Source organism: Epinephelus fuscoguttatus, linkage group LG14 (genome assembly GCF_011397635.1).
Source record: "Epinephelus fuscoguttatus linkage group LG14, E.fuscoguttatus.final_Chr_v1".
Taxonomy (NCBI): Eukaryota; Metazoa; Chordata; class Actinopteri; order Perciformes; family Serranidae; genus Epinephelus; species Epinephelus fuscoguttatus.
The window spans coordinates 30,062,470-30,079,998 of NC_064765.1; the positions used below are offsets into that span (position 1 = coordinate 30,062,470).

Below are 17,529 nucleotides of genomic sequence, written 5' to 3' on the forward strand. Positions count from 1 at the left end.
TTATCATTTAAAATATTGGAATTCTTACCTTAGGTGTAGAAGTAGTAAGTCCATTACGAGAACTCTGCTGGGTATTGTTGCTGGTTGGAGGCAGTCCTGCAGGGCCCTTCAGGCTCACATCCACATTTGGTATTCCTGCTGTCGAGACCTGGTCCATCACGGCACCATCAGGATTCAGTTTAGTTTCAACCATCTGTGTAGAGCCCCGGGAGGCCTCGGACTCTGATTTGCTCTTCTTGAGGTATTTCTCTAAATGATCAGGCAGCTTTATCTCTGAGAACGAGGGCAGAGAAGGAGGAGGAGAGGAGGAGCTGATTGCTGACTCACTAACTGTACCCATACCACCACCTACAAGTGGGCCTTGATCTTGACCTTCCACACCCTTCTTATCTGCTTGAGAGGCAGGCAGAGGTGAATCAACAGCTCCCTGCTTTCCAAGCGATGGCAGGCCCTGCTGTTGGTTGGGAAGTGTGCTATTGGAGGCAGAGGTAGCTTCCTTTTTGCTCTTCCTGGAGGACCGAGGGGAACTCAGTAGGCTGGAGAGGATGGACATCCTTTCAAGTCGTGACGTCAGTTTTCCAGGTTCTTCTCCATTGTTTTGTCCCTCTTCTTTTCCTGCTTCAATATTTGTCCCCTTATCTTTTCCTTCCACCTCATCAAGTGATTTAATTTCATCTCTAAATGTGTGCATGGCATTATCTTGTCCATGTCTTTCCAGAGTCCGTCCTTCCCTATTAGCTGCTTTTTGTTTAATTACCATAGCCGGGGAAGGATCCTTAAAACATTTGCTATTTTTTCTTAAGCCAAACTTGAATTCCTCTGGATCAAATGCTTTCTCAAAGTGGTCCTCCCTGATGGACGGCATGGCAAAAGGTGGAGATGGAGACTTTTTACGAATATGCCTTTTAGGAGGTAGTGCGAATGGAATGCTTCCCTCCTTAATGCTCCTGATAAAATCATCAATGTCATCAGGCTCAAGAGATTTGTCCTCACTGGCTGAGGCTTTTAGTCTTCTTTTGTGTTCCTTCTTCTTAGGTTTTTGATGCTCCACATCTAACCAGCTAGATGGAGATGATTCTGCTGTCGCAGACAGAGATGAACTGCCATTGAGTGTTGGCTTTGCAGACTTTTGTAGATCAGTAAGGTTTATTATGATTTTCTCTTCTCTGAAAGTCTGCCGTTCCTGTTTCAAACTACTTTCTGTTTTGGTTGTCCCTTTGGTGACTCCATCATTCTTCTGAGCATCAGTGCTATCAAGTACTTTATCTGAAACAACAGTGGGCTTTTCTTTTTGTTCTCCAACAACTTTTTTGCCAGATGCATCATTTATGGAAATGCTTTCTGACTCTTGCTTGGCATCTGTCTTTGATGCCTTCACCTGCTGATCCTTTGGCTTTGTTACTTTAATTTTATCACCCTCTTTAAATTCTTTTCTTTTTTTCTTATCAGTCTTATTGGCTTCTTTCCCAGTTACAAGAAGAACTGGGTCAGTATTTGGGGCTTTGAAATCTTTGGGTTGATCTGTGTTTTCATCTTGTTTCTTAATCTCCACAGGTTCATCTATGATAATTGAGGGCTTCTGGTCCTTAAGGGTGCTAACTTCAGAGTTTGCATTCTCGATTACAATTTCATTCACCAAACTCTTTATTGGTGAATCTTTTGTGTTAGTCTTCTCTTTGGCGTCATCAGCACTCTGAGTTTTGGTGCTCACATTTTGGTCTTGAATTTGGCTTTCTGACTGCTTCTTTGGAGGCTCTGTTCTAACCAGTGTCTGATTCGCCAAAGTCTTTACTGATGAATCCTTTGTTTTAGTCTTTCCTTTGACATCTTCAGCACTCTGAGTTTTGGTACTTACAACTTTTGGTTCTTGAATTTCTGACTGCTTCTCTGAAGCTTCTGTTCTGTCTGCCTTCTGTTTTAGGTCAGTACTTGGATGTTTGGATTCTGTTGATTTTCTTGCATCTGGTTTTGTTATGTTCTCAGGCTGATCTCTAACAATTATGGACTTCTGATCTTCTTGGTTTCTTACTTCAGAGTTAGCATCCGCAGTTGTCACATTCACCAAACGCTTTACTGATGAATCCTTTGTTTTACTCTTTTCTTTGATATCTTCAGCACTCTGAGTTCTGGTACTTACAACTTTTGGTTCTTGAAGTTGGCTTTCTAACTGCTTCTTTGGAGCTTCTGTTCTCACTGGTGTCTCATTCGCCAAACTCTTGACTGATGAATGCTTTGTTTTAGTATTTTCCTTGATATCTTCAGCACTCTGAGTTTTGGTACTTGCATCCTTTAGATCTCGTATTTCTGACTGCTTCTCTGAAGCTTCTGTTCTGTCTGCCTTCTGTTTTAGGTCAGTATTTGGATGTTTGGATTCTGTTGATTTTCTTGCATCTGGTTTTGTTATGTTCTCAAGCTGATCTCCAACAATTATGGACTTCTGATCTTCTTGGTTTCTTACTTCAGAGTTAGCATCAGCAGTTGTCACATTCACCAAACTCTTTACTGATGAATCCTTTGTTTCAGTCTTTTCTTTGATATCTTCAGCACTCTGAGTTTCGGTACTTACAACTTTTGGTTCTTGAAGTTGGCTTTCTAACTGCTTCTTTGGAGCTTCTGTTCTCACAGGTGTCTCAATCACCAAACTCTTTATTGATGAATCCTTTGTTTTAGTCTTTCCCTTGATATCTTCAGCACTCTGAGTTTTGGTACTTACAGCTTTTGGTTCTTGAATTTCTGACTGCTTCTCTGAAGCTTCTGTTCTGTCTGCCTTCTGTTTTAGGTCAGTATTTGAATGTTTGGATTCTGTTGACTTTCTTGCATCTGGTTTTGTTATGTTCTCAGGCTGATCTCTAACAATTATGGCCTTCTGATGTTCTTGGTTTCTCACTTCAGCATTAGCACGTGCAGTTGTCATGTTCACCAAACTCTTTACTGATGAATCCTTTGTTTTAGTCTTTTCCTTGATATTCTCAGCACTCTGAGATTTGGTACTTACAACTTTTGGTTCTTGAATGTGGCTTTCTAACTGCTTCTTTGGAGCTTCTGTTCTCACTGGTATCTCATTCGCCAAACTCTTTCTTGATGAATCCTTTGTTTCAGTCTTTTCCTTGATAGTTTCAGCATTCTGTGTTTTGGTGCTTACAATCTTTGGTCCTTGAATTTGGCTTTTTGGCATCTTCTCTGAAGCTTTTATTCTTTCTGGTTCCTGTTTTAGGTCAGTATTTGGACGTTTGGATTCTGTTGATTTTCTTGCTTCTGGTTTTGTTATGTCCTCATGGTGATCTCTAACAACTATTGACTTCTGATCCTCCTGGTTTTTAACTTTAGAGGTAGCATCAGCAGTTGTCACATTCACCATACTCTTACCTGATGAATCCTTTGTTTCAGTCTCCTCTTTTGTTCCCTCTGCAGTCTGAGCTTTAGTACTTAGAACCTCTGGTTCTTGAATTTGGCTTTCTAATTGCTTCTTTGAAACGTCTGTACTCATTGGTGTTTCATTCACCAAACTCTTAAGTGATGACTCCTTTGTTTCAGTCTTTTCCTTAACACCCTCATCACTCTGGCTTTTAGTGCTTACAACTTTTGGTTCTTGAATTTGGCTTTCTGATTGCTTCTTTGGAGCTTCTGATGTCATTGCTATCTCAATCACCAAACTTTTAACTGACGAATCCTTTGTGTAAGTCTTTTCCTTGATACCTCCAGCACTCTGACTTTGGGTACTCACAACCTTTGGTTCTTGAATTTCCGATATTTTCTCTGGAGCATCTGTTCTTTGCGGTCTCTGTTTTAGGTCTGTATTTGGAGGTTTGCTTGTATCTGGTTTTGTTATGTTCTCATGTTGATCTCTAACCATTACAGACTTTTCATCCTGTTCGTTGCTAACTTCACAGTTAGAATTTGCAGTTGTTGTCTTCCCTACCAAACTCTTAATTGATGAATCCTTTGTTTCAGTCTTCTGTTTAGCTCCCTCTGCACTCTGAGTTTTGATGCTGACAATCTTGAGTTCTTGAGTTTGGCTCTCTGATATCTTCTCTGGAGCTTCTGTTGTTACTATTTCTGGTTGTTTCTGGTCAGTATCTGGATGTTTGGATTCTGTTGGTTTGCTTATATCTGGTTTGGTTATATCCTCATGTTGATCTTTAACAGTTATGGACATCTGGTCTTGTTGGATGCTATCTTCACAATTAACATTCATAATTTTAGTACCTACAGTGCCCTGGGTTTCACTGCTTACTGGTTTTAGTTCTTGAGTTGTATCCATTTGTAAAACTTGGCTTTCTGTTGTCTTCTGTGTAGCTTTTTCTGTCTTAGGTTTCTGTTCTAGGTTAGCAATTTGACATTTAGTTTCTGCTGATCTATGAGCATCTCTTTTGTTAATGTCCTTATCTTTGTCTGTAGCAATTAAGGTCTTCTGGTCCTTGTCGCTCTTAACCTCAGAGTCAGCAGTCTCATCTGAAATCTCATTCTGTAAATTCTTCATCAGCAAATCCTTTGTTTCATTCTCTTCTTTAGTAGTTGTAGTTTTAGAGCTCACAGCTTTTATTTCTGGAGTTTGACTCTTCTTTACGTCGGCCTGTTTGTCCCGCTGATTTGCTTCCTTATCCCTGACCTTCTCAGCATTGGTTAGAAGTACCTTGGGTTCCTGTTCATTTTTCACAGTTGATGTCTTCATCTCTTGATCAGTCTCCTTATCACCTCTCTCTGCATTCTCCTTTAAGATGATCTCACTCTCCTGCTTTGAATCAACCACACTGGCTGTATTTTCAGGGAGTGTACTTCTTGCTTGCTCTGCCTCTATTTTCTTCTCTGCCAGGGCTTCCGAAACTGCCGTGTGTGGTCGTTCCTCCGAGTCAGGCTGTATACGCTTCTCCTCTGATGATAGATCTGCTGGCATCTGTGTTTTTGTGACGTCTCTCTCAGTCTCATGCTTAATAGTCATGCCCTTGAGCTCCTTTTTGCAACTCTTTTGTGAGTCAGTGCTTTCCACCGCTGCGTCATTCAGCTTTTCATTTGGTTTTGAGTCTTTCTCCTGTCTTTCAGATTCTCCTGCCAGTAAAAGAGGCCCATTGTCCAGCTGATTTTCAACATTCTTGGGCAATTCACAAACAGTCACAGCTTCTGTTTGAATGTCCAAAGCCTCTGCTGGTTTCCTGCCAGCCTCCTCTTTACTTTCCTTCTCTACTTCAAAATCTTTTACTAAATCTCTGCTTAATATGGGCAATCTATCATTTTTAAGAATTGTATTTGTGGTTTGATCCTTCAGTAACTTCTTTTGCTGCTCTGTGCTGGCCAGGTCAGCATCAACAGCAATGGATGTGGCTGAAAGTACATCTTTTGGCTCAGTGTCTTGGTCTTTTGAGGCCAATTTAGCAGGAAGACTAATTCTGCTGTTATGTTGCTTAGCAGTGACTTTGTTTGTTTCTTTCAGGGTTACACTATCAGGCATAGCACCTTCCTTATCAATGTGGGCCACTATGTCACAGTGAGTGCTGTCAACTACAGCAGGTTTGGCTGAAATATCACTTATATCCTCATGGTAAGGTGATATTGTTTTCTGAGCCAGCACAGCAGAATCTGGCTCTGGAAGGCCTCTCTCCTGGATTAAATTTGGTTTTATGTTACTTATTAGCTGGTCTGTCTCTGAAACGTCTTTTTCTTTAACTTCCTCTGTACAAATCTTTGGTGAAGACGGTGCCTCCTGTTCCTGTTGGGTGTTGTCCCTTTGAACGTGAGATTTCTTAGGTGGAGACTCAACTTTTGTTTGTTGTTTGGTCTCATGCTGTCCTTCCTGGTAATCAGTCTCAGCATTAATTACAGGAACAGCTGGCGTCTCAGATGGACTTGCTTTGGCAACCTCACCGCTAGCCAGTATCTCAGCCCCTGAGCCTGTAACTAATGTAACTTTTACCTGAGTGTTTTCTGTAGTAATTGCATCGTTGTTTTGCATTGGTTGGATTTTTGAAATCTCCTCAGTTGCAGGACTGGTTATGCTTTCCTCTGATTCCTTTGTCTCTTTTACTTTCAGTTTGTTTTCACTGATATCAGACTGATTGTCTTTGACTTTTATCACATGCTCTTGTTCATCTGAAGACAGAGACTTGGATTTAAATCCATCACCACTAGCATTGTCAGAGACAACTGACTCTGTGTTCTGATTAGAGTCCTCCTGTTCAGATGTGGATGTGGGGGCAGATTTTTTAGTTGGTGAAAGTTTTCTGGGTTTTACTTTGCTGGGGCTTCTCTGACCCCTTGTAGGAAGCTTGCTTACAGGTGATGAAGGATCAGCTGAATCCTTTACTGTACTTTTCTGGTGTTTGATGTTGTCGCCCTGTTTGGGGAGCCTCAATGAGACAGTTTTTTCTTGCTTGGTGGGAGGTGGAGAGACACTCAAGGTGGATGTGTCACTCTCTTCATGGCTAATGCTTCTTTTAGATAGGGGTTTGGATGGTGTGGTTGACAGCATGCTTCCTGTTGTAAAGAAAAATACACACAGACACACACACACACAGCTTTAATACAACAAGAACAACATCAACAGAATGATCTTATATGACAGAACATCCCAATCGCCAGAATAAATGTTGGCATTGTACGAAGATCATGTTTTGACTCAAATGCTTTAGTGGCACAGGCAGCGATTTCTTGGTAAAAAAAAAAACAAGTGCTTTTCGTGGCATCATCCCCGTTAAAAACACAATGTTGAGCTAAAAAGTAATTGGAGACACAGCCATGACTCACTAAAAAAACAACCAGTCTGCGGCTTGGCAGGTATCTTGCCTAGATGACACGCCATCCACCATCCCCTCCACCCCTGATGGCAAAGTACCTCATGTATTGCGTCACTTTACCTTGAAACGTTGATATGACATGTATGAAATGTGCATATGTAACATATCTGTAGTTTGCAGAAACGTACAATGCCAAAATTTTCTTCTAAGGGACTGGGCTGAACAAAAAAAAATCCTCACTTTAAGATAGTAGTTTGATATTTTCAGAAATTGTATTGCTTTCTTCCTAAGAGTTAGATGAGAAGATTGATGCCAATTGTAGATTTGAAGGTGGAGCCAGGAAATTGTTAGCTTAGCTTACCATAAACACTAATAGCCATCAGACTCTTCAACGCCTCAGTTGGGGGAGGGGGCACATAGCTCATTTCCCCACTATATCTGCACACCCTCCTGCACTTTGTACTTTCGGATTGTGTACACTGTTTACATGTAGATTATTTTTATTTTATCTTATTTTATTTTACTTTTATATTCATGTTTATATTACCCATTCTTGTACTTCTTTATGTGTCTTATATGTGCCTTGTACTTTTTTATGTGCCTTAGCCACTGGACACGATAATTTCCCTACGGGGATTAATAAAGAACCTATCTATCTATCTATCTATCTATCTATCTATCTATAGCCCAGATCTGTCCAAAGGTAATGAAGTCACCGTACCAGCACCTTTAAAGCTCAATTAATTTGCACAAACATCAAAGTGTAAAAACAACATTTTGTGGTTTTGTGTGGGGTTTTGTGTGGAACTATGTATTAGCAGGCACAGTTTTTATATGAATAATACAAACAAAATATAAAATGTTCATGAACTTTTTTCAGCTTTAGAAGAGAGGCATGACAGGAAAAAAAGTTTGGGAACCACTGATCTGGTAAATAACCAAATTTTCCAATATGTGGAACTATTTTTTAAGCTATTTTTTTAAACCATGAACAATTTTTAAACCTGATTAAACTCTGTATACAAAGTTCATCCTTAATTCATTATCAACAGAGGGGCTACAGGGTTTTGTTATAAAGACAGAGTAAACGGGCCTGGAACTGACCTATTTCCTGTCTAGCATACAACATGTTGCCGTGGTAATGTCTTACCTTTCTTGGGACTTTCGGGGAGTGCGGGTGATGTCTCACTACTAGGACATACTTCTTGCTGCTCTGGACTCTGCTTCTGGACTGTCTTGGATTTGTCAGAATCTGTCTGACTAGATGTCACTTTCTTATAGTTGGTGCCACTTGTTTGAGTTATCTCATCGTTCTTCTTCCTTGTCGGAGATGAAATGGGCAACCGACTCTTTGGTGTCACGGGGGCATTATTCTCCACACGGTTTTGCCCTTGTTTTTTGACATCCAGGCCCTCCCTGTCAGTTGGGTGTGCTGTTTTAATACTGCTCTCCTCTTGATCTCTCTCCATGCCATTTAACAGGTTTACAGAGTCACTGTCGTCATCTGGCTTTTCTTTAACAAGCTTTGTTCCTGTCCTGGGAGTTGTTTTTGTGGGAGAAATGTCTCCGGACAGAGCTTTCCCTCCCTTGGCTTCTTCAAAACTTTGTTTCCTGCCAACTTTGGTTGTAGTGACTGGTGATTTCAAAGCCTCTTTGGTTCTGGGTTGTTTCTGCAGTTTGGAAGTGACCACTGACCCAGAGGCATCAGTCACTGATGTTTTATCTGCTGTCACTGGTGATTTGACATCAGCATCTGATGGTGACCTTTTGGGGATTTTAGACTTTGAACCTGTTGGACTTGAGGGACCACTGGTGCTTTGGTCTTTTGATGTTGGTAACATAGAAACTGTTTTATCATTGCCAGGCTCTGTCTGTGGTGGCATGTCACTGGAAGTTCCCACCTTTGTGCTCTCTGTGGAGGCCTTGGTCTTTGTTGTCACAGTTTTGGCCTTACTGCCAGCTGCTGAGGATGGAGTTTTTGCTCCACTTGCTGTGGTATGCCGACTTTCTGCTGCTGCTTTAACCCCTTGTTTAGAGGGTGTAGCCTGGTTAGTCCCTTGGCTTCTTACCCTTGACCCTACCGCTTGTGACTTTGCCCCGTACATATCAGAGGCTGCAGAGGTACCATCAAAGTCAGAGGCCTCAGAGTCTGTTTTTTCTTTAACTATGGGCTCAGGAGTATTTGTGTCAGAGTGCGTCATCTCATCTGGTGTTGGCAGTGGCTCAAGGTTGGCTTCTTTGAGTTCCACATTGTTGTTTTGGAGGCTTGGCAGTCTGAAGGGGAAGAAAGACAGAGAGAGAGAGAGAGAGAGAGAGAGAGAGAGAGAGAGAGAGAGAGAGAGAGAGAGAGAGAAACAGAAATTTTTTTAAGTAACCTAGAAAGGATAGTAGGAATCTTACAAAGCGGGTTTGTATGAGGTTCTTATGATAGTCAGTGTGTTACATACAGTAGATGTCAGTCAGCATGCCCCCAGTTTGAAGAAACAGACATGAATAATGCCACAAAAGCTCAAAAATGTACTGCTGTGGAGGGGGGCAGCAGCAAAACATATCATAGCCTCCTAAAAACATCATTAACAGTTTAGGTGTACAATATATCTACAATATTTCTCCACTTAACCTTGCTGTCAGACAGCTCTTTCTACAGGGAACTGAAGTAAAGCTGTTACACCACTCTCTTCAAAGCAAGTCTCCATTAAGAAAAACAGTATTTTAACATCGCTTAACACAGGAGCTGCTGGTCTACTGCTGCCACTATTAGTTAGTTAATTTGTGTTATTATGTGACTTTGGCATTTTAAAAGGGTTAGTTTGGATTCACCAAAGTCACAAAATAACACAAACTAACTAACTTATTCAGGCAATGTTAGACCAGTAGCTCCTGTGTTCAGCCAGCTAAAATTTTCTTAATGCAGTCTGGTGGCTTTGACAAGAGCATAGATGGGAAACTGAAGCTGTTAATGGCTTGTCTGCAGTAAGGTAAACTATTGTCAATGTATGTAACACAGTTTACACTTAAATTAATATGGATTTTTTTTTTTTAGGTAGATTTGTTTGAAAGTGGCTATAACACGTTTTGCTGCTGCCCCCATCCACAGCAGCATTTCTATGTTGGTTCTCCTGCCTGCTTCTCCAAACTGGGCGTCTGACTGACATCTACTGTAGGTAATACAATGGATAAGTGCCTCATACAACACTAATTCAAAAGATCCACTATTCCTTTCACAGCAAAATGCTGTATGAGTCTTCAAACAAAGAACAATGAATAGTACATTTCATTTTATTCTCCAGCTGCATGCTATTAACATAACAAGGATGAGTTTGACTCTATTGGAAGTGCGCTTCTTTGCTTACTTGTCCTAAGTTAGATGAGAGGATTGATTCCATTCTCACGTCTGCACAGAACATATGCAATGCAATTCCCAGAATTACAAAATAGTCCTATATTATTATAGCTTAAAGCTTTTGGTGTCTTTAAAGAGAGTTTTAAATTAAAACTTCCTTCTGTTTTAATCTCAAACGCTAAATAGAAACTACTCTGTGTGGTGAAACTGCAGCTATGTGGAAGAATCCCTCTGCAGCAGTTCTAAAACTTTAAGGTCAAGATCAAATTTTTAAAAAAAAACAAAAAACAAACACAAAAAAAACATAGTGCACACATACACATGCACACAGGCAAGGGAGTAGGGGTAGGTCTTAAGTTGGGCTGCCTCTCGAGGGCATAAATTCCAATCATCAGTCAGAAACCCCCCAGTCAACTGCCTTTTACGCCACTCTTTCGTACAGGCTGCAGCAGACAAGATGTAGCGGCATGAAGGAAACGCTCTGAAATAACATTATCTTCTCTCTTTTGCTTAGAAGTTTGAACTTACAGCTCACAGATACTTCATACCACAGTCTCTGGCTGTTGTTTAATATTTAGCGTCTGCTAAAAATGTTGTTGCATTATGTGAATGCCGCTGTCACACTGAACGTCCTGCTGAACCCCTAAAACGTAGAATAGTTGAATATTCACATTGAACAGCCAAATCCGATTCGACTGACATAATCCTGAGTCGGGTACGGCCCTAGCCTTACGACACCTTCTGAAGGAGTCAAGAGATCTGCTGTTTAAGAAGAGTATTCCAGAGTGTTTGTGTAGCTACTGAGAAGGCCCTGTCTCCAAAAAGTTTTCAGCTGATCTTAAAACAGTCCCTGATCTGTAGATGTGAGGGACCTAGCTGTACTGTATGAGGATAGAAATTTTGTTGTATGGCTCAGGGTGAGACCATGCAGAACTAAAAACACAAAGAGAAGAATGATGTAAGGAATTTGATAGCTTACAGGAAGCCAGTGCAGAGATGCTAATAAAGGTGTGATATGTTCCCTTTTTTAACATTTGCATAGATAGATAAATAGATAAATGAACAGATAGTCTGACTGCAGCATTCTGTGCCAGGTGTAAGCTGTAAATAGAGGTCTAGTTGATACCTCAATATAGGGAGTATTGTGAATATTAGAGCATGGATGACAATTTGGTAAATGGTTAGACAATAAAAAGGCAGTGATCCAGCTGGAAGAAGCGAGAAGAAACTAAATCCATCTAAGTCTTGAGGCAACTCAGAAATGTAAAGAGTGTTACTGTCACACCACTATTAAATCTTTATTCATTTGAAAGCAGTATCTATATGCATGACATGCCTTTTTTTCTATAGGCATGTATGTGTGTAACCATGACACGCTAAAGTCAAACAAAAGTGTGCAGGCAGTAGTCGCCGGTTGCCCGTCAAGTTTTGTAATGAATAACTTATTCAGGTGGTGAATATACACCATAGGTAAACACAGCAAATGTCACCTTCATTTCAATTGAAACTTCACATTACTACATTTATTGTTTACAAAGTAACAAATGCTTTTTAGGAATTACAAGTGTAATCTATAGTACTTCTGTCACTGTTTTTGTATGATTAGATGAACTGTACATGAATATTTCAGTGCCTCAGTGCAGGTTTAGTCTGTATTGTTCTCCTCTGGTACAATAGAGCTTGGGAACTCAGAGCTCAGGTTGCACGCAGGCTTAGCTCTCTTTGCCTCCCCTGCTTTCTGTTTCCCCCAGGATCAAAGGGACTATTAAACGGTAACCACAGAAAATTAAAACAGACAGATACTCACGGTTTCACTTCTGTTGTATCTGAAGTCTTTGTAGTTGAATCTCTGCTGAGCTCCTCTTCCGCTGCTTCGCTCTCATCCAAACTTGGCTCTGGGCTAACGTACACCTTGTGGGCAAAAACTTTGTGCTTCGAAGGCAGATTCACAGTCTTACGCGTAACACGGACTTCTCTCGATCTGCGCTTCTCCTTGAGTGAACCCTGCTTTGAGCCTGTGCCCGTGTCGGGCTCCTCTGGCTGTGGTGAGGTTGTTTGGAACTCCCCTGTAGTCGGTGCCAAGGAGGTGGCTGATTCTGGCAAGCTGGAACTGGACGGCACAGTCTCTGAGGGGGTGGAAGGCCTTTTGTCCGTAGTGCACTGAGGTAATGAGTCGTCCTCAGGAATTACTCTGACAGGTATAGCCAGCACGGGAGGCGAGTCTGCTCTGAAGCCTTCCTCCCCTTGTTTCATTATATCTTCCTCCCCCTCCCTCTCCCCTTCCTCCTCCGGTCCCAGGTGTGTTTCCACCCATATGGCTTTGTGAAGGTGGATAGGAGAATCATCTGTAGGCTCTTTCTCAGGCGAAGGGCCCAATGCTGTGGCGACAGTGCTCCAAGAGAATAGCTGACCCCTCCTCTTGTTCTCCCTCGCTGTGTCTGGAGAGTCTTCCTGTTCAGTTGTGATGTGGTGTGAGATGGACGACTGAGGGCGTAAAGTGATTCCACTCAGGGCAGTGCTGTGCCCCTTCTCTCCAACTTTCACTGATGATTTCTTTGTTGCTAAACTTATAGAGGTTAGGTTAGGAGACTTCGGGGCCTCAGCTGCCTTGGAAATGGGGATATTCAATGTCAGCTGTGTGGTTTGATTAACTGCGACATCCTCCCTGGAACCCTCTGTATTCTTCTGAATATCTTCTTCCAAACTGACATGCAGCCTCTTGCTGACTTCCTTCACCACTGACTCTGCAAAGCCCCGTTCTGGGCTGGAATCAGCACTTGCCTGAGTGGTAGGAGCAGGGTCCAGTGGGGTGGGAGTCACATTCCCAGAATTCCTTTCACTGCTGGCTGTGCTGACCCTGCGCACGTGCGCCTCCCTCACGCTGCTTCGGCCACTGCTATTGCTGTCTGCGAACGGTAGCTCTGCTCCATCTGTCAGCAGAGAAACCACACTCGAGGCACTGGGACTGGAGTTTTGGCTGAGTCTGTCATCAAGCTCTGCTCCCATTCTGGAAGAGCCTCCATAATGAGGCCCCATTAGCTCACTGTCTCTTCGAGAAGGAGTCGGAGTCCTTGGCCCATCCTCCTGTTGAGACTGGGGTGAACTTGGAGACAAGGGGGATGTTGGGGAAAGTGAGTCTGAATGATGCTTACTGCTGCTCTTCTTTTTCTTGGACCTCAAGAAATTGCTAAGGCGACTGAGCACTCCCCTGTTCTCCTCCGAACTCTGAAAGAGGACAAACAAAAAGCAAACAGAAAGATAAACATTGATGTGCAGAGAGCAGCTGGCACACCCTTTTCTCTCTGGCTTTCAAAAAAAGAAAGAAAACAAAACATGAAAAAGGTGTGCTCCTCAACAGATAACAAGCTGAAAGCAAAGATAGAAAAACAGATATAATTCAACATACATTTCCTTTGAGGAACTGCAGTTTATATAGACACACACAAACACACACACACACACACACACACACTGAAATACAATGAAAACAGAAAACTGTTTTTCTCGCATGCCTCCATGGGAAACAGTGAACAACATATTGGTTTATCGATTTTTTGGGGACCGCATTTAAAACATCTGTTTACAAAATCTCACAGACCTCATGCAGTAAGATCCAATTTTTACTAAAAAGCCTTAGTCTGACTTTGAAGAGAGCACAGATGAGTTTCACTTTCAGTTCAGTTTTTAAAACCATGGTTTTAGAGAAAATGCATGTGTTGGGGAAGTACTGAGCATATGACTGGATAAATGTGATATACTGCACGAGCTGTGTGAGAGTTTGTAAATGGATGTTTTAATATAGGAGAAAAAATGCATGGAAAACACACATGCAATACTGATCACAACAATTCAACACGCCAAGTTTGAGACAATGTGGCAAAAACCATATCTATTTTAGTTTTTTACAGAATTTCAAAAAAGAAAAAAAAAAAAAGAAATACTGAATTTTGAAATGAAAGCCCCTTATTTTGGATGTAGAATAAAATACCAACAGAAGATTTGTAGATGACCCCTATATATTTACTTCAAAATTCAAGCACTTCTGCTTTGAAACTTAATTTAATTTCACACAAATCCTGTCCAGGTAATGATATCTGGAGATACGTATTAGGAATAGGCAGTAGAAAGAAGCAAATACTTTTGAAATTGGCCACATATGATTAGAAAAAATAGCTGTATCATTCCAAACCTACAACTACCACCATGCACCGCACTGCAAAACACTAATAAATGCTCCCACTGGTGGGTGACATAAAGCGAGTTGCTCATTTGAAAACAATATGGCGGCCAGCTAGTAACAAATGATCTGGTATTACAGTTAAACAGTAAGTTGAAATATGTTTCTTTAGACATTTTAGGCAAGAACAGGCAATACAGTGACAGAATCTTGGTTTATAGTTGATCAGCACTGGCTAGTTTTACTGTTTGATCTCAGTTTGGTCTGAGTTAGAGAGAGTGAGCGAGGGCTGGCTCTCTCTCGATCTACGTCTATACTCTACGTGTCTGCGGTGGCGGGCGTACAAAAATACAGAAGTACAATTTGTAGTTTCAGCAACAGCCCTTCACATTCTGCAGATCTGAGCTCAATTATTAGCACGTAGATCTGGGTTCTGGTATGATGGAAGGAAGTTTCCCACAGTTAAGTTTCATTATGAAAACTCCTTCAGGGTGTTTCTTTTCTATGACAATAATAAGGTCAAGTATAAAATAAACTACTACAAGTTACTAACAAGTCCTTTATCTTAAGGCTCTTTTTTTAAAGCCTATTCCAAGTGCTACAGGTTACAGAGCCTTTTCAAATCTGCACAACAGCTCAAAACTAGGCCAAGCTGAGCAGGTTAAATTCAGACACCTTGGTGCAAATAACAACACACTGGTAAAACAATCAGGCAGCAGTGAGATGACTAATGACTAACTAGACACATGTAGGAATTCTTTGATGCTCAGTTCAAGGGTCACTTATCACAGCTACTGCACGTAAACAGTAAAAGAATGGCGCCGAACAAGACAGGCTTAGATCCAAAAAGAACTTAATAATCAATGAGAGGGGAGTATACTATTTTTTACTGCTAAAGCACATGACAGTGTGGGGCTGTAGCAGCGATCTCCAAATGTTTGTGTAGTCAGTTATAAAACACATTTTAGTGCTGCCATGGAAATTTTTAATAGGATTTCTATCACAGCCAAGAAAACCTGATACAAAGGAAAAAAGCCGCTGGGCCGACACAAAACACACCTTGCGAAACCTGGCTAACTGTAGTCCAAGTATAAAGAGCACATGTTAGGGCAAGAGGCATGAACCACAGTGTAAAAAAACAGTTATAGACCACAGGATAAAAAGCAGCAGTTACATACCATTATGACTCCCTGGAGTCTAAACTGTCCTGTTGTATTCTGTGTCTAATTAATGTGTAGATCTCAAACACAGCAATTGAAAGACGAAGAGGTTATGATCCATAGAAGGCTTCTTAAACCAGGTAGTCCCAAAAGCGCTCCTATAGTTAAATATAAAAGCCAGTGTCCTTAGCAGATTACACTAAAAGCAGGAATAGTCCTCTCTGATGAGCAGACAAGCAGAACTGGCTGCAGTGACTTGTGTGTGACTGCAGTTAAATGTCCCAGCTCTGAACAAAGTGTCTGACTCGGGGGCATGGCCATTTGCATCACAGCTACAGCGTGAAAATGATATTGTGAAAGATGGTTCACATGTCAAACAAGCAAAGAAGAATTCACAACCCAGTGAAGCTGTAAGGGTGTGGATAGACCCGCTGGAGAAAACCCCACCCTTCCTCATTCTAAAGCTGGGTAAATCAATAGGACATGTGTTATCTGCTGTGCCTTGATTTAAGAAGAATTCACTTCATATCAGTTCAGACTCATTGAACCATTTAGATACAGTAGGACGGGTCAAAGTGCCACGATCCAGTGCTGTGTGAGTAAGTAAACACAGTCCAATTTGTATTTATCTTAACTGCTCTGAGGGATAAATGTGATATTTCTTGAGAACTTTTATTAAGTATTCTGTTATAAAAACCAGTTTGGACACACTCTCCACTGTTGTCAAACATTCACATCATTTCACTGAGCAAACAGCAGCTAATGAACAAAGCCCGTGGCCGGGTTTTCCTGTTCATATCTAAATAGAATGAAACACAGGAACCTAACTGAATAGCCTCACTCAGATCAAAGAGTTTTTCCTTTGCTGTGAAGTCAAGGCGGTGATACAGTACCTCCAGTTCGTTTTGACTCATTCACAAATCCACCGTGTTGAAGCAGAGTAAATTAAAAAAGAAAAAACATAAATGAAGTATCCTGTGTCGTCCGCCTAAGCTAGGCTTCTACTATTAACCCTCCGCTAAGCATTCCTCTTGTATTTACTCATAGCAATGGCAAATGTCAGGTAGGTGGAGATATAGTGCCATATCTCTGCATAATATGGCTCACTTCCTTATCTGTCAGCCAAAGCTCTGCTTCATTCCCTGATCCCAGCAGCTGATAATCACAATAAAGGCAAACACAGGAACAATAGTGTTGAGCTTAATTACAGCAGGGCGCTGGATCTGTCAGACTCCACGCCACAGTGTCAACAAAGCTGAGTATTGTTTTTTTTAAACTATAAAAACCAAAGTAATGTTTTTAGAAAGTCTAAAAATAATCTTATTGTTTTTTCTCTATTAAAAGTTTTCAGGAATTCAAGTCTGTCGTATTTACACAAGTGAACATACTCCAGCATCACTTCCTAACGATTCCAACAGACACAAATATTAGTGAGAGCAGGTCTGACAGGTTTGAGTCAATGGAAATAGCTCAGGGACAATACTATCCCATAGGATTATGTGCATCTTATCTTAAAGGGGAAGCGCATCTTTATACTCCCTAAGTATCTAATTTCAATCGCCTATTACAGGCAATTTTACACTTACCGCTGTCACCTGCAGGCAGGGATAAGAGAAAGTCGGAAATTGGTGATGTCATGCAGTTGTGCAGCTCATACTTTTCTGTGTTAAATTACACTCAGTCGAGTGGAGGCTATTAGATTAGCCTGTTAGCATGCTAACAATTACTAACTGTAGTGAAGTTACAATCCTGCATTCTTGTACTTGCTAATCAATTTATTAGTATGTATATTAATGAGCAGAGCAAACAGTAACAGCATAATAAAGAGGCTTGCCCACAATTAAAATACCAGTTTATTATTTCAGTGATTAAGTATTTAGAGTCTTTACCTTGTGTTGAACATTTCACCTAAGTAAAAGTGCTTAAGTATTATTAGCTAAATGTACTTAAAGTATCATGTAAATAGTATAGTATAGTATCATGTACTTAAAATGCAGAAAAGTTACCCCTCCGAGTGTTATACTACTATTTATTATATCATTGAATTATTACTGCTGATCCATTAATGTGAAAGTAGCATTTACTTGTTGGTTAAGATGGAGATAATGTAAACTATCTTAC

General features: G+C 41.0%; 1 protein-coding gene across 2 annotated transcripts in view; it reads right to left on the bottom strand.

Annotated features, from left to right (window-relative positions):
* crybg1a (crystallin beta-gamma domain containing 1a) overlaps positions 1-17,529 on the bottom strand; it is a 57,491-nt gene that overhangs the window by 13,892 nt on the left and 26,070 nt on the right. The window contains exons 1-4 of one of the 2 annotated variants that reach the window (XM_049595214.1): positions 15,427-15,579; positions 11,879-13,296; positions 7,879-9,002; positions 29-6,468 (exon numbers count right to left, since the gene is read on the bottom strand). In XM_049595214.1, the coding sequence (XP_049451171.1) occupies positions 29-6,468; positions 7,879-9,002; positions 11,879-13,296; positions 15,427-15,429 (8,985 nt within the window). In that variant the 5' untranslated portion in view covers positions 15,430-15,579. Of the gene's footprint in view, positions 1-28; positions 6,469-7,878; positions 9,003-11,878; positions 13,297-15,426; positions 15,580-17,529 lie in introns of those variants that run through there. The other variant, XM_049595213.1, reaches the window with a different exon arrangement.